This window comes from Phlebotomus papatasi, chromosome 2 (genome assembly GCF_024763615.1).
Source record: "Phlebotomus papatasi isolate M1 chromosome 2, Ppap_2.1, whole genome shotgun sequence".
NCBI classification, from domain to species: Eukaryota; Metazoa; Arthropoda; class Insecta; order Diptera; family Psychodidae; genus Phlebotomus; species Phlebotomus papatasi.
Genome location: NC_077223.1, coordinates 48,635,551 through 48,653,390, shown reverse-complemented (window position 1 = coordinate 48,653,390; position 17,840 = coordinate 48,635,551). Strand labels below are relative to the sequence as shown.

Below are 17,840 nucleotides of genomic sequence, written 5' to 3'. Positions count from 1 at the left end.
TTGGTTACCCAATCTTCTATCACTCACCTGAGTATACCGGGGCCTATCAAGCATCTAGCCCGCTTGAGGGCAAACATAGGAATTGAGAGGAAGAGGCTATGTGTCGCATTACCTCCCCATTTAGATCCCAAAAGAAGGGATTATCAGTACAAAAATATTTAGAATGGTTTAGAAATTCTTCAACATGGACACAAATTTCTCTAGTGTGTAGAGGTCATTAGGCTTCTCAGGGATTCAGAAACATTTCTGATGAAGTTGAAGTTATCCCAATCGTGCAAGAAATACACTTCATTTAGTCTATTACTGCTCGAACTCTACGGAGAGAGCAGTGAAATCATTCCAAATTCATTCCCACACGGCCCTTCCTGAAAATAAATTGACCCCAGGGCAACTTCTGAGCTAATCTTCATTACACTTTAATCATCTTCGGGAGCAACCATTAAACGATAAAAAGACACAGATTGACCTTACTGCTTTTAACTTCTTTACTTTCCTAACAACGTTTCGGAGGCTTGTTTCCACCTTTCTCAGGTATGAAAATTATTGGGAGGAAAATACCTGAGGAAGGAGGAAACAAGCCTCCGAAACGTTGTAAGGAAAGTAAAGGAGTGAAAAGTAGTAAGGTCAATTCGTGTCTTTTTATCGTTTGCAACCCAAAGTGATCGAATTTTCCCAATTGCAACCATTAAACCTGTAGCATTGCATGGTGTTACGGCAGTTCCTAAGCACGAAAAGATTGCTTTCCACTTCTGTTTTCGTCTTCTGTCCACTTTGCTAATGTTTAACGGTCTTGTCTCCTTCCTTTTTGAAACTTTTAAAGTTTCTCCAATATTTCGCTGTTTCGTCTTCAGCTGTATCTTCATATCTCTGTCATTATCTCATATATCTTCAGTCTCATATTCATCGTATTGAATCTGTGTGATCCAATTCTCATCTTCAGAGACATCTTTTTTTCGTCATTTCTGTCTAAAGAGTGTCATCTTTACACTCGTAGGCATCTAGCTTCATCAACCAATTTCTCCTTACCATTCTCATATTCGTCACATCGAATCTGCATAATCTAATTGTCATCATCAAAGAGTCCTTCCTTCGTATTTTCTATATTTGGAGTTTCGTCTTCATCTTTGTCCTGAACCAATATTTGAGGCATCCTTGAGGCACCGTTTTCTTCATTAATCTTTGGTTTACTCTTCTGAACATAAATCAAAGCTTAATCATGTCGCACAATGTGCAGTGTAAACTCTTTTTCACTTCCATCGGAAGGCAAATTTCTTTTCACGGATTGATAAGTCCTTTATTCGTTAGAAAGTTTAGCAATTTGTCGTATTGCATAATTCATCGTACAAGATCCTTCTTCTTCCCATCGAAAGGCAAATCTCACTTCTCACTTACATTCTTTCATAAGTCCATACTTGGTAAAAAAAGTCACTAATTCATTAAAGCTTGGCATCTTTCGTCATTTGTTCCACAGTTATCATCTTTCGTGTTCTTGTAACTTTATCGCAGTTTACCGTCTTTCGTCTTTTTGTAACTCTTCAGCAGTTGCCGTCTTTCGTCTTCGCAACTATTCCGCAGTTACAGTTACAATCTTTCGTCTTCTTGTAACTCTTTAACAGTTACCGTCTTCCGTCGTCTTTGCAATTTTCGCTCTCACTAAGGATACTTCTTGTGCTTCTGCACCGTCTTTTCATCTATTATTGTTCTTTTCACATCTTATACTTCCGATCCCGTTTTTTCATTAATTTTTCATCGCTTTTCTCCACTTATTTTTTCATCGACCTCCTCATTGTAGGATTAGGGAAAAGAGGAGATATTAAAGGAAAACTCTTCTTATAAATAGAACAACGGTTTTAATTCATAAAATGTAATCCATGAGTGAAAAAGTTCGTCTTCACTCTCCGACAAATTGAACAGGACTCTATATTTTGTTCTACTGATCGGGTATTACGTTTTCAGTGAAATCATTCAGAATTCATTCCCTCATGTATGAGACATATCAAAGAGGGTCCAATGTACCATCCATTGGATAAGACCCACAATAAGATAGCAAAGTCCATTAGGACTATCAAATAGCGGTCCTCTTAAAAGGATCACAAAATGTATAAAAACTAGGGGAAGGTACTCTCCCTTCGAACGTTCGTACCTTCGAATAATTTGAATTTTCTTTTAGTTTTCTTAAGAGACTTACACATTTCTATGAAATATTAGTTGAATTATCATCAATTGTTAATTCCATTATAATTTAGTGTAAATCTCTTTCGAAAAACAAAAGAAATTCACATTATTCGAAGGCATGAACGTTCGAAGGGAGAGCACTTTCCCCTATAGCTTTAATAAATCAGCAGTTCAGTTCACTCTCACCCATCCTCTTGTTATTTCCACTCGGGTGCCACAATTTTAATAAGGGAACGCACGCTACCTTCGGACGACTCAAGCTTCGAACAACTCACTTTTTTCATATTTTCTAGAAATTTCAGGCGTTGGAATACCTATTAAAATATAATATTATAATTGGTTTTAATTCATTAACAACATAGTATTGAAAAAAATTAGTTGTGCGAATCTTGAATCTTCCGAAGTTAGCGCGCTTTCCCCTAATAAGTTATTTACTCCTAGATTTTTCCAACGAATTCAGATTTACCTAAAATGATAGAAAGCTCTATACACAGAAAAAAAAATTGTAAAAATGTTCGTAAATGTTTGTGAATTCCTATGTGGGAGTTACGAAATGCTCGTGATTCATATAACCAACAAACATGTTCGTAAAAATTTGTACTTTTTTCACAAACGTTGTTCGTAACATGATCATTGGACGAACATTTTTTGTACTTTTACAAACATTTGTTCGTGTGACACAAAAATGTTCGCAAATTTTGTCATTTGTTAAAAATTTTGTTTTCCTGTCGAACATTTTACGAACATTTACGAACAAATGACAAAATTTTACGAACATTTTTTGTGTGTTTACGAACATTTACGAACAATTGTTTGTAAAAGTACAAAAAATGCTCGTCAAGTGATCATTTTACGAACAATGTTTGTGAAAAAAGTACAAACTTTTACGAACTTGTTTGTGAGTTATACGATTCACGAGCATTTTGTAACTCGCCCATAGGAATTCACAAACATTTACGATCATTTTTACAATTTTTTTTTCTGTGTAGAGACCTTTTTTTTTAGAGTTATTTAGAAAAAAAAAATGCATTTTGCTATTTAACTTGTTTAGATCAAGAGTCAACCACCAAAAGGTCAACAGATACCAACTACGGGTGGTAGTACTCCAAGTGGTGGCAGTGGTAGTCAGTATCCAAGTCCTGTACATGGATATCCTTCATCGCATGGCTTTCCCGAGAGCCCATTGTCGAGCAAAACGAGTCACATGGATGCTCTGCGGGCGCATGCTCATGCTGCCAGCAATAATCTGGGTGGGCATCATCCTGTGGAACCAGTACATGTGGATATTGATCCGGATCCTGAACCGGAAGTTCCCAGTCCACCACAGCACATACAACGTGGTCCTAGTCCCGAGGCGAAACCCGACGATACTGAGTGTCATAGATCTCAGTCAGCAATGTAAATTTTTGTGATGCATTTTTTTCTTTGCTGGTCGGGAATTTATTTTTTCAATGGATGTGTGATTTTTTCTTTTAGATTTGTTCGACGATGCGATCGTGGGGATTACAATTCGTGTACTCGGACGGATTTGGAATTTAAACCGGTGGCCGGAACAACATTGGCGAGGAAGCGTGAAGAAAGGGACAGGAAGTTGGCTGAGAGGGAACGTGAGAGGCGTCAACAGCAGCAACAACAGCAACAGCAGCAGCAACAACAACAGCAACAGCAAGCACAACAAGCTCAGGTAAGGATAAAAATCTTTTTGCAACATTTTTGTGGTCTACAGCAGGATGTTTTTTTGTTAATTTTTCAAGCAGCAGGTCAAACTGAAGTCTGAAATCAAACCATTCAGCGATACTCCAGCTCTCAGGCAACTCTCAGAGTATGCTAGGCCGCATGTTGCATTCAGGTAATGATGAAATTTCATTTTTCGCGTGTTTGTTTTGTTTTTTTTAGCTTGTACGATTAGGGAATTATTTTCTGTGAACATTTTTGGGGTGAATTCTAAAATAGAAATTTATTAATGCTACCATTATTTTTTGCCAAAATTTGAAAACTAATAAGATGGAGAAAAAAAAGAGAATGATTAGAAAAGAAATCACGAGAAAGAAATTCCCTCTTGAGAGAGAGATCATCACAATGCAATTCTAAAAAAACGTCTCTATGTAAAAATTTTCAGCCCTGTTGAACCAATGGTACCACCATATCATCCAATGGGCCAAATGTATAGTAGAGAAAGGTACTTTCATTGAAATTTTAACCTTCTAAAAATCATTTTTTATTCTCATCAAATTCACAAAAAAATACCATCAATTGCTATCATGACAATTATTACAAAATATTTCACCGCATTACTGAATATTACATCATCTGTAAATGCTATATTAAATTATGCCTTGTTAAAATATGTGGTGTTGGTGTTCTCTATTTAATTTTTTTAAATTTATTTGGTAAAGGCTTGAAATGCTTTAGCTTCTTTTTCTTTTTTGGATACAAAGAAAAACACAGTAAAATGAAATATTATCTCATTATCTCATACAAAAAAAAAGTTTGCAAGGAAAGAGAAACCAAATGAACTTGCGATATTGTCAAAATGATCTCTCATGTCTATTTTTCATTCATCTAATTAAACATGAACAATTTCACATTATTACTCTTTCACAGTTTTACTGCAAAAAAAAAAAGAAAAAAAATATTTACACATTTTCAAAGGTTATTTTCATCTTGATAGAGAGAGAGAGAGAGAGAGAAAAAAACTGTAGAGTAATGTAGATGTAAATGGCTCTTATTGATATTTTACCACTTTCTGCCATCCCCTTCGCTTATAGATTAATCAACAATTTCAGAGAATTTGAAGAGTTGAAGAATCAACAGGCAGCTGCTGTTGGACCAACAAATCCACATTGGATGGAATTCTATCGCATGAGGTGATTCACAATCTATATATAAATATAAAATCAAATAATGTGGTCCTGGTCTAAAATAAATATTTTCTTCTCCATTCGTCATGTGAAAACAACATAACAGAGGTATACATCCTTCGCAATTTCCTCTTTACGGAAATCCAGCTGCTATATCGCAATTGGAACGAGAAAGACTGGGTAAGAAATTATTATTACTTTTTTTTAAATTAAATTCAGTTGATAATAGGGTAAGTGTACCAAATTCCGGCCAGCTTACAATTCCGGACACATTTTTTGTTCCTCAAATTTCCATGAATTGTTAGTTTTTGCATACTCTAGAGATTATACAATGCAAAAAATAACAAAAAATGTCGCTTAGACGAACGAAATGATCTGAAAAAGACATTTGAAGAATTCCGGAAGGACAAGGAACTATGAGAATGAAGATGGTCGGAATACGCCACCAATGTAATGTTTACATTTTTATTAATTTTAAAGTGTAGGGGAAAGTAATTGAAGAATGACGACTGTGGTTAATATGAGTTGGAAAAATTCGGTATAGCAGCCAAAATAAACTGGGTACTAGTTTTTACGCATCTTAGCGACGTTTCATGATTAATTGATCACTTCCTCAGGCTCTGTACAAAAGATTTCTTCAAAGATTTCTTTTAAGTCTCCGAACACTCTAGAACGCATGTACACTAATCTCAAGACAGTATTCCAGTGAAAGACAGGTCCAATGTCATTTACAGCATTCCTTGTGAATGCGGGAAAATATATATTGGACGCACCTCCCAGAAATTAGATAGTAGAATCAAATAACATAAGTTGTCGGTCAAAGATTTCAGCAAGGAGGCCACTTCGCTGGTGCAACACATGAGAGAAGAGCAACACAGGTTCAATTTCGACAGCACTGATATTCTGGACTGCACTAGGAGGGCACATCATCTCAATGTAATGGAGATGTACTATATCCAAAAGCATGAGAGAGAGTGTGTCAACAACAGGGCTGAGGGAAGTGCCCTGAGCCCCTGGTACTCCGCATTGATTTGGAATCAGTGAACCTCAGTTAATCTACGACAAGCTCTGAGAATTGTGATTTTTAGTTGTGCTGCGTCCTAATTATCTAGTTCATTGTATTTTCTCGTTTCGTGGATGGTGAATAATATGTGTTTTCTTGACCAGGGTACCACTTGTGTCGCTCTGTGAGTTTATTTTTTCCGTTTAAAGTTAAAGATGGTTGTTACTTCAAAAAATTTTCTCATCAATGTTTCGTGTAATTTCTTTGTACAGAGCCTGAGGAAGTGATCAAATAAATCACGAAACGTCGCTAAGATGCGTAAAAACTAGTACTGTAGGGGAAGGTTTTGCAGCATCGTAAATGTTGCAGCTTCGTAAAAGTTAATTTTTTTCCAAGTTACTAAATGAATTTCATCCATGGACATATAATCTAAAAGCTAGTCCTACATCTCACACTTCCTGACAAACTTGGAAGCCTAGACCTTTTTTCCTAAGTCCAAAAGGCAAAAATAAAAAAATTGGCCTAAAATCGTAATTCTGATGTGTAATATTTTATGCATTTTTGCACACTGCAAGTGTCTTTTCGAAAAAGCAACTATTCCAAGTTACGGAGGGTTTATTAGGGTTAATATTTACCGTGAAAATCTTTTGTTTGAAGGGGGTCGTTTTTGTGGGTGGAGGAAAATTCATAAAAATTACCACCCTTGCAGCTCAGGAAAATTGAATTTTGCAGCTTCGTAAAAACATCTGTCAAAATTACTGACCACCGCATTTGAGAATTCTTCACTGTTTTGGGTCACACTGTGCACGCCGCTCGGGATATTTGGCTCATCAGAGATTCCACTGAATAAATTCACAAGAAAATTTTGGGATATTACAGTAGACTCTCGCTAATTCGGCTCTTTTAAGATCGGGCTACTTTTTAATTTGAAAAAAGTTTGTTGTCATTTTTCAAGTTTGATTATGATTATCAAATGAATCAAATATGCTCAAATTTGGAATGGTTTGTTTTAGTTTTGATGTGATTTTGCATTATTAAGGGATTTTCATGCAATTTGCGTTATATATCAGTGTGTAAACTCAATATCTATATGCACATGAATAAAAAATCGTTACATTTCAAAAAGTTTGTCGCCCGAATTTCTGTCTAATCCGGCTGACATTTCCGTACCATATGCCCGAATTTGAGAGAGTCTACTGTAGTAGCGTTTTGACCATTGACGTACATGCTTCATTTCACGTTTATTCGGTTTCAACGGTTCTTGCACGTCTCTGCCCTAGAGGAATGGTGGAATCTTTGCGGTCTTCTCGCTTGCAGAGTTTTAGTCAATTTTTAGCTTAAAAAACTTATTGATTAGTGTAAATTTGATGATATTTGGACTTTTCAAGAAAGCATTCACCAGATTTACCGTTTCCAGAGTGAAATTCTCATAGAATTAAGAAAAAAGTGGTTTTTAGTGTCATGAAAATATGTCTTAGAAAAGTTCCAAAAGAGTGATATTAAAACGTTTTATTCCTTAATAAACGGTTTAATCGAGTAGAGTTCCCTTCAAACAATGATGTGCAACTTTTAGTGTCCGGTGCAAAATTTACGGTAAAAATGGGGTGTTCAATGATAAAGTGAATCGTGTGCGAAAATGAAAATTTGATTGAACTTTCGCACAAATCGCCATTAAAGTTTCATTTTCCTTTAGAGGAAAATCTGAGGATTTCCTGGGATTATCTGAGGTGGGATTATGAACCCTATAAGAGACTTTTTTGGCATAGTTGGAGAATCGATACGGTTTGCATGGTAGTCAGAATAAATCACTGAACTTGAACATCATTTTAGTGTGCGAAAGTTCAAAGGCGCTTGCATGCACCTATGCCGAAATTTGGTACACTTACCCTAAATCTAATAATTGAAAAAAAATTACAATACAAAAAAATCTCCATAGGTATTCCACAACCTCACCATGTTGGACTCGATCCCAATGATCCAATGGTAAGTTCCTCCGAAGGAATAACGCCGTGTAACCATGAACACGCTAAATGCCTTGCTAATGGGTATCTCTCTTCTGCCCGTAGATCCGCCTGACGGGCGAATATCATGCTCATTCTCACACACATTTGCACTTACATTCGCAACAACAACAGGAAGCCGCTGGATTTCAGCTACCACGTGAGTTTGTATTCGTAGATTGTCTATCCAGATAAAAAAAGGATTCTGGATATTATTTTGGAACACTTGGACGAAAATATGCAGTCTTATTTTCTTTTTAATTATAAAAAAAATCCATACACAAATTGATATTTCATCAAAGCCTGAGGCGTCAACATATTCCTTTTCTTTTGAATCTTTTACAGCAAATGTTCCACCATATACTCGTCCGAATGTATTATTGCCTAGAGAGCCACATCCTGATGTTCTTCTGCGTATGTCCTACGCTGATCAGATCCAGGTATGAAAGAAAAAAAATTAAAAGAGTAAATATGACGAATTTGAGAGTACAAGTTCAAGTTCGCGAATTTTGATAACCCTTGCGAAATTCTTGAACACGAATTTTGCCTTAACAAAGTTTTCTAGCTACTTAATTCATAAGGAAAAATCATAGAGAAACAGTACCTAATTCGGAACAGCTTATAAATTTGGGACACTTGTTTTTGTTACTCAAAATTCCATAACCTTTTGTTTTTTTTTTTGGTTTTTGTTTTTTTTTCTAGAGATCGTACAATTCCTGTCTCTAGGGGAAAGCGCGCTACCTTCAGACGAATCAAGCTTTGGACAATTTAATTTTTTCTCTGTGTTCCTTATGAATTTCACCGGTTTCACATATAACTCTTTTCTGAAAATTTGGGGCATTGTACTAGCAACTATTAAAATATAATATTATAATGGGCCAGATTTATTTATAACACATTGGAAAAAAAATTAAATGTTTGAAGCATAAATCGTTTGAAGGTAGCACACTTTCCCCTACACACTGAAGAAATTTATGTTCCTATTGATCTTTGACAAAGTTGTAGAGGAATAAATTTCCTATAAATAATATGTCTATTTAATATTTTTAACGTTTGCGAGAGTAAAACATCACAAATTATCCGAAGACTGACAAAATTTGCCCCAGAATTTTTGAGAATCTCCACAAAATCGACTTTTAGAAAATGATTCGAAAATCACATTTCTTTCGAGATAGAGGAAAATAGTCTTCTGTAACGTTGTAGAGCAGTAAATTTCCTATAAGAATATGCTCATTATAAAACATTTAAGTTTTCTCAGAGCTCGTGAAAGAATTAAATACGCGTTTTGACAAGTTTTGCCCCAATCTCCCCTACTCCTGAAAAGGAAATTCACAACAGGTTTCAACCAATTTATTAAGCACTCAAAAAGTCGCCCAAACAAAGCTTAGAAAAGAGACATTTAAATTTCGATTATTGATCCTTAACCGGTTTATTGTCGGTTCGTAACTGATTGAAACCGGTTCAGATTTGTCAGAAAATCCAAGGAATATTGCTAGTTGAACTATTGAAGCTTAAGAGGTTAGATGGGTCACGAAGACTCTGTGAGATGAATTCATAAGTTGGCTTCAAATAGCTCCATAGGGGACTGTAGGCAGCCTTCGCACATTTTTTCGTGCTCCATATTCAGGACTTTTTTCTGAGTGAACTGTAAAATGGCCAGTGAATTGCACTACACCAGAAAGTTCTCTGATCTTTTAGGTTTCTATGCATGCCTAGTTCACTATCACAGAATTGTTGGTTTTTCCTGGACAGGAAATGAAAAAAAATATGACGATTCAGTTTCTCCTTAAAAACTTTTCTAGCGTGTCCTCTCCGTAAGTTTAGCTCTACACTCACTCAGTTCCGGCATATGAATTTTCTTCATAAAGTTCGGGATTATGCACCTGACGGAATTATGCACATACAATTATGCAAGTTTGCCTATCTTTGGGAGTCAATTTATGAAATCAATTTTGAAATACGCCTGAATGTGTATAATTTGGGACACTGGAAATTTGAAGACAATATGCTTATTTTTCAGTATAAAACTCTAATTTCTTTTATTAAGGTAAAAATTTTAAATATTCTAATAATGTACTAAAGAACTCTGGGCCAAAGAGTACTGTTTGTTGATGAATTTCCTTTAAACAGTTGAATCTTTTTGCTCTGAATAATTTTACTCCGCGCGAAATGCATCCTACGGACAATTCATTCAAAAGAAATCGCCTGCGGGTATGCGAATTTTCTTGATGCATAAAGCCATTTCGCGCGTTTTTTATCGGTCCCGAAAATGTGCATAATCCCGGGACTGAGTGCGGTCTCAATCGAAGGAGACGATGTTTGTCAATTGGCCTCTAACGACAAAGCGAAGTTTTTCGGCTGTTGTTTCTTTGCTCTTTCGAGCAGAACTTTTTTTGAGCAGTGCTAGGATAGTATCTGAGAGATCTGAGATTTTTAGGGATTCACATAGAGAGACTCTTTTCTAATTTTAATTCGCTTCTTAACCTAAACGATGATGTTTGTTTTACCTCCACGATAGCATTTGACAATGTTGCCAGTATTCCTTATCGAGTTATGTTTCGAAACATGAAGGATTTAATCCAATTTATTCGCCATGTGGCGTTGAAAGGTTCTAACTCTTTGGTCCAACATAAAAAAGCTAGGTCTGCGGCCATCTGTATCAAATGGGGAGGCTTGCTCTCTCACTGCTCTTGAGCTTTGCGTATTCTTTTCTGCATCTTCTACTGACTCCCTGGTCTGTCCTTCTTTTCCTTCCGCGTCCTGGGAGGGTTTTAGCTTTCGCTGCATCTTACAATCAGATGTTGTTCATGCTATCTCCCGTGTCAAGTCGAATGCCATGGAGTGTGATGGTGTCTCTCTTGAATTCATTAAAATTCTTCTCCCGGTAATCCTTCGACTTTCCCAGATTCTTGGAAACGGGCTCTTGTAGTTCCAATTCCCAAAATTCCTAACCCCAGGTCTCCATCTGCCTTCCGGCCTATCAGCCGCCTTCCCGTTCTCTCTAAAGCTTTTGAGTTCATTCTTCATGAACACATCTCTCAACATTTAACTGACAATGGTTTGCTTTGTGACCTTCAGTCGGGCTTCCTAAAGGGTCACGGCACAAAGGCCCCCTCCTCAAAGTAGACCATGATATTGCCTCGTCTATTGATCGTGGTCATTTTGTAATTCTAGTTCTCTTAGATTTCACAAAAGCCTTTGATAGTCTACCTCACAACCTACTTTGGTATAAATTATGCACTCTTTTCAAATTCTCATCTTCAGCAGTTGCCCTCATTCGATCTTACAGGTATTGGGAAAAATCTTTTATTCCTCCCCTCTATTCCCTCCGTTCATTCCTTCCTTCAGGTCCCACGTTCGGGGCAAGGACTATGTCCCACACTCCCCTGTGTTCTCCGGTGAGAACACTCCCACGGAGGTTGAGATGGGAATTTGGGAGAGGTGGATGTGGCAGAGGTTACTCCGGAAAGCTCAGCACTGGGCTTGGTGTTCTTGGGGGCTCCCGGTGGCTTCAGTGGCTTCAATGCTTGGTGGTGATGATGGTGTTGCTGCTGGGGATTGGGCTGGTGGAGATGGGCGAGGTGATTGATGTTGCCTCCTCGGCGGTCAGTGGTGAAAGAGGCCGATTGGCGCTCTTTTTCTTATCAGCTGCTACTGATTTTTCTACCTCCTCTCCTCGTCGCTAGCGCCCTCGTCGCCTCAGCAGGGCAACACACTCCACAGTTTTAAATTTAAATATGTTGCGCTCGCAACACACACCCCGGGGTCACCAAAAAAAAAGAGAAAAAAAAAAAGATTTCGAACCCCCCAGGGGGCAATAAGCCACAATCTCAAAAAAAAAACAAAATATAACAAATCTCATTAATAACAATAACAATTAATAAGTAGTAGAGCAAAACAAAATGAGTAGTATTAGAGAGTAACAATTTCGAGAGAAAAAAGTAAAATTTAGAATTAATAGTTATAAGTCAAAAATGTTAAGGATTTCGCATCGATAGGCCGACCTAATTATTAGCGCCAGCGAAATAACTTAACTATAAGTTTAAAGTGTGTGTAACTACTTTCAAAAGAATAAGATATTATTACTAAGGACCACCCCATTTCGATCACCAAGGCGGATCATTAATATACATGATCTAATAGGGAATTACTCTACACGAATGGTCACGATTTTATCCCCCCAAATCTCCCGCCTCAGCACCATTATAATCCGATCAGGATTTCAGCTATTCCGCTGAAGAGCATTCCGCGTAAAAATGTAGAAGCGGGAAGGAGAGTCTCAGCCGAATTACAATGTTGGGGAAAGAGAAATCCTGAAGGGCAAAGAGAAAACCCCTTTTTCCACCGACACTGCCCTATTGCCTCGAATATTGAACATGATAAAATTTTACTCGAGAAACTACATCCCGATCAGAAAAATGTGGCTGCCTCTAACTGCAGAGAAATGGGAAACAAATCGCGACCAAATTCAGTGCATCCCAATCGAAAAAAAAGTAAAATAAAATAGATAATCGAATTAAGGTGTCCGAAATTATATGTGACGTCAAAACTGACGAAGAAGAAAAATAATTAAAGTATTGGCCAATAAAAATTGATTGGTTTTGTCGTCTTGACGAAATACCGAATCAAAATACTAGTGACAGCAAGAAGTGCTACTGACTTTAAATTCCCAAGGGACACTGCTAGCAATGTGTCTTAAAAGGGGATAACAGTTTGATGATTGAAATAGCCGAACATAGTTCGCTTCAGCATAAGGCTGGGCTATATCTGTATCAATCATCTCGATCAAAATGAACACCTAAAGGCGAACGACCATAATTTTAATTTAGGTCTATCCATAATGAACGATGGCCTACTTATGAATTTCTCCGTTCACAAGAAATAGAAATTAAATAAAATTAATAATATGGTCTCTCTACGTTACCCGCTCATACACCCGTACAAAAATCAAGTTACGTTAGATACAAAAGAAAGTTCCAGTGACGATGCCGATATTGTTGCCAAAAAAATAATCCGTCCTGCTGGCAAAAATCCCTTAACCTGGCTTGATGTCCTTACGGTGGAATACTGCCTTGCGATGAGTGTTCAGGTCTTCCAACTCGTAAGTTTGTCCGTGAACGGACAACACCTTGCTCTTCACCCATGGACAAAATTTCGCCTGAATCTTTTTATTGGCATCAGACAACACAAAGGATCGCCTGTAGACCACGTCACCCACGGAAAATCTACCCGGCTTCTTACGTAAATCGTATCGCTTTTTAGACGACTCATGGCATTTCTTCGACCCATCCATGGCCTTCTGTCTGGCCAATTTTAACTCCTTTATCCTCTCTTCGATCGATGGAATCGTATTAGCATCGGAATGCGTATACTCATCCCCATGTGAAATCATATTTTGCCCAAAATTTAAATAATACGGAGAAAATTGTGTAGTGTCGTGTACCGAGGATCGCATAGCCATCCCTATTTCGGCTAAATATTTTGGCCAATTTGTGTGTTTAGACCCTATATACGACCTGATAGCAGTAACAATAGTCCTATTTGCTCTCTCAGTAGGATTGGCTTGTGGGGTATACCCTGAGGTAAACCATTGGGCAACACCGAGATTTCTCAAAAAGGACTGAAGTTGAGCGGATTTGAAACTACTACCATTATCGGTCAGAAGGACACGAGGGACTCCGAACTGTGGGAAGACATTTTGAGACAAAATTTTGATAACAGAGTTTGCAGTAGAATTTCTAAGAGGATATAAAAGGACATACTTGGTCAGCTTGTCGATCAAGACCAAGATAAAGCGATGGCCCATAGTACTAGGTACTAAAGGTCCGATAAAATCGGCTGATAGATGTTCCCAGGGACGTGATGCAACTACATGATTACCCATCGGAGGTGTTAAATCATAATTCGGGGCCTTAGATTTCTTACAAGTTTCGCATTTACGGATATAATTGCGCACGTCTGTGCGAAGGCAAGGCCAATAAAAATATTCCGTAATTCTGCGGAAGGTTTTAAAGAACCCGAAATGTGCCGAAGTGGGATCATCATGGTATTTCTGCAAAATGGCCTGACGTTCACCCTTAGGGACACAGCATCTCCACCTAAAACTATAAGTTCCTAAAGGAGTTTTATAGCGGATATACTTGTAAAGCCGGCCGTCTTCTAATTTATACTCCGGAAGGCTGCTCGGGGATTTCGAGACTTGGTCATATAGGGACGCATACCATTTATCTTCCCGGGTCGAAATGGTATTAACGTTCCGTGAAAGGAAATCAGCTATCACGTTACTTTTACCGGGACGGTGGACTATGTCAAAGTCAAATTGCTGAAATTCCAACAACCATCTTCCTATACGACCACGGGCTTGCTTCTGGGATAAGATCCACTGGAGTGCAGAATGATCTGTCTCCAAAGTGAACTTGGTATGAAGCAAGAATTGCGAAAACCTTCGAAGACAAAATAGACAAGCCAAGGCTTCTTTTTCCGTAGTAGAGTACTTCTGCTCAGCCGCCGTGAACTTTCGCGAAATATAGCAAATAACTCCTTCCTCATTACCTACTCCCTGAACAAGGACTCCCCCCGCCCCAACATCACTAGCGTCAGCACGCACTATGAAGGGTTGAGAATAGTCGGGAAGTTTTAAAATAGGGGCAGATACAAGGAGCTGCTTCAATTCCGAAAAGCCACGGTCGGCCTCAGGAGACCATTCAATCCTTAAAGGATTACCTTTTAAAAGGTCGGTTAAAGGAGCCGAAATACTCGCAAAATTTGGGATGAAACGCCTGAACCATCCTGCCATACCGAGAAACTGACGTAATGCCTTGGGTGTTTTAGGGACAGGAATATTGCAGATGGCTTGGACTTTACCATCGTTTGTACTTAGACCCTGAGTGCTTAAAATGTACCCCAGATAGTCTAACTCTGACATACAGAATTTAGACTTCTCCAGGTTGATGGAAAGATTGGCTTTTTTCAAACGACCAGCGACCTCATTTAAAATTTTCAAATGGGATTCAAAATCTTGAGTGAGAACAATGATATCGTCCAGAAAACAAAAGACATTGGGCTCTAAGTCGCATCCAATAACTATATCCATCAGTCTCGCCATCGTCATAGGACTATTTACTAAGCCAAAAGGCATTCTTCTGTAGCAGTACATCTTTCGTCCTGGGATAGCGAAACTAGTTTTGATCTGAGATTCTTCATCGAGCGGAATTTGCAAGAATGCGTCACTCAGATCAATGGATGATAGATATTTGGAGCCTTCTATACGATTAATAATGCTTTCAAGATTTGGAATAGCATAAGCATCTCTTATTGTTACTTTATTTAAACCTCGAGCATCAATGCAAATTCTAATTTTGCCCGATTTCTTCATTTGAATATTAGGAGGTGAGTTCCATGGAGAAAAAGAAACCTCCCGAAGTACCCCCATCCTAACCAGTCTCTGAATTTCAATATCCACTGCGGGAAGAAGATGATATGGGACAGGATAAGATGGTTTCCTTACGGGAGGGTTGTCACCAGTATCTATCGTGTGCTTTAAAATATCCGTGCAACCGAAAAAGTCCTCAGTAGTGATTAAAAAGTTTTTGATGGATTTTTCTAACTCCAGTCGTTCTGACTGGGAGAGCAGAATTTGATTATCCTGGGAATCAGGGACTGTTGAAAGTGCATTCAACAAAACTGGTTGTATGCCAAAGGCATGCCAAAAATCCATCCCCAAAGTAAAGGGTATGGAAATTTCAGGGACTAATAGGGTGGGAATCAATTCTGTTCTACCATTGAAAGTTATCATTAAATCGACTACTTTGGTGGATAAATAAGTTGAACCATCGGCTACACGCACAACGATATTCGAAGTTCTTGGGACTAATTTTAGAATTTTTACTAAGTTCATGCAACCACATCCTAATATACTCTGAGACGCTCCACTGTCCAATAAAGCCATAGCCTCCTCAATGTCAAAAATTTTAACTTTAATATAGGGACGATTTTCCCCGTTAGGGTATATAATAAAGGATTCTACCTCTGAGGGAGGGACAGAATCATCAGAAATTAAGGACTCATTGTCTGACTCAAATTGTATTAAATCTCCCACTGTATTTGAATTTACATTAATGGTATCAACAAAAGAAATGAGATCTTGGTCATTGGAATCATCCATAGAGAGGTTTTTTGGAGATTCCGCGACCTCAGACTCTCTGTCTACTACTGGGTCGCATTGGGTTCCCCCTGTTGAGGGTTACAAACTGGACAAAGTCCATAAATAGTGCCGATCTTACCACACTTGAAACAAAGGTATTTGGGTCTTGTTGGGCAACTTCTAACATTATGGGAATTGCTCTTACAATGTATACAAGAATTTTTTCTGAATTGTGAATTGGGGTTGGAATTGGAATTGAGATTGGAATTAGGATTGGAATTAGAAGATTGAGAAGTACCCTCAGCACCATTGGATGAGTTACTCCCCCCACCCTGTCTCTGAATTGAGGAAGAATTGGTGTTTCGCCCCCCATTCCGCCCATTATCACGTGAAGAGGAATTTCTCCCCCCACCCCTTCCAGATTGCCTGGAATTGCCCCAGGATGAGGAATTGTTCCCCCCACTTCGCCCCCTTTGATCAGAAGTCCTGGCCAGGGACTCTGAATTATTTGTGGATGATTCCTGAAAACTCCCTATCTCATTAAATCGCACATTTCTGGGACGATCGAGAAAAGCATAGGAGCGGTTCCTCTCAATAAGTTTTAATTTTTGGGATAGCTCCGCTAATGTTGGGATTTCATATAGAAGAAGAGCATTAGACAGAGAGTAATGGAGATTTCTACGGATGAGACGAACTTTCTCGACTTCCGAAATTTCTTCATCCAGCTCCTCGAAGAGAGCTAACATGGATGCAAGAAAGACTTCTGCATTCTCCCCCACCCCCTGCTTTCGATCCTCAATTTTCTTCCTAATAGCGAAATCGCTCTCAAGATTGCAAAAAGCACTTAGAAATTTCTCGCGGAACTCCTCCCACGTACCACTTAAAAGATATTCCGAAAAGGAATCATACCACGTTTCAGCCCCATCGGAAAGTAAGAGTCTTATAGACCAAACCACCTCCTGCAGAGAAACGCCCTGGATCATGGCCATTCTCTCAACATCCCGCAAGAAGATTTTGGCCTTTTTCCCCTTGCGGTCACCAGAAAACCTAATTCCCCAGTCCTTTAACTGCAGGGGTTTTAATCTACGTGGAGCTGGTGTAGGAAACGGGTAGTGGCGTGACAAATTTTGGGGTTGAGAATCCCTAAATTCCCCAGAATGGACAGAACTGGATCTGCTGGAGGATCGAAATCTTCTACCAGCACATGAGAGTCTCAATTGCTCCATCGAATCCTGAATATTTTTCAGGATATTCTCAAGACCTTTTATTTGAGCATTCTGAACATTAAATTGCTCAACCGTAACAAATTGGGATTGGGGCCTATCTTGAGGCTGAGACACCGTGGATCCAATATTTGGGATGTCGAAAGTATCCCTACGGTCTTGCGAAAGGTTCAGATATGGGTGCTTAAGAAATTCTGGGACAAAGGACTCACTGGAGGCAGAAAGTTTAGATGTGGGCTTCTCAAATGGTACCTTCTTCTTCTCCTGGACATAACAGTCCGAAAATAGGGACTTTTTTGGGCTTTTAAGACGTTTAGTCTTTTGGACAGGTGAAGCAGGACGAGGAATAGCACCCCCCACTTTTCCCGAGGCAGCATAATTCTTCAACTGTTCCCTGAACTGTTGCCTAAAATTTGCAAGTTCAGCAAGAGCAGG

At 38.5% G+C, this 17,840-nt stretch overlaps 1 protein-coding gene across 34 annotated transcripts in view; it reads left to right on the top strand.

Annotated features, from left to right (window-relative positions):
- LOC129801433 (arginine-glutamic acid dipeptide repeats protein) overlaps nt 1-17,840 on the top strand; it is a 47,984-nt gene that overhangs the window by 25,355 nt on the left and 4,789 nt on the right. For 8 of the 34 annotated variants that reach the window (XM_055846457.1, XM_055846463.1, XM_055846461.1 and 5 more), the window contains 9 exons: nt 3,227-3,573; nt 3,652-3,859; nt 3,930-4,024; nt 4,295-4,354; nt 4,944-5,042; nt 5,143-5,216; nt 7,976-8,022; nt 8,106-8,199; nt 8,385-8,479. In XM_055846457.1, coding sequence (XP_055702432.1) covers nt 3,227-3,573; nt 3,652-3,859; nt 3,930-4,024; nt 4,295-4,354; nt 4,944-5,042; nt 5,143-5,216; nt 7,976-8,022; nt 8,106-8,199; nt 8,385-8,479 — 1,119 coding nt within the window. The remainder of the gene's footprint in view (nt 1-3,226; nt 3,574-3,651; nt 3,860-3,929; nt 4,025-4,294; nt 4,355-4,943; nt 5,043-5,142; nt 5,217-7,975; nt 8,023-8,105; nt 8,200-8,384; nt 8,480-17,840) is intronic. The other 26 variants (XM_055846467.1, XM_055846464.1, XM_055846455.1 and 23 more) reach the window with 14 other exon arrangements.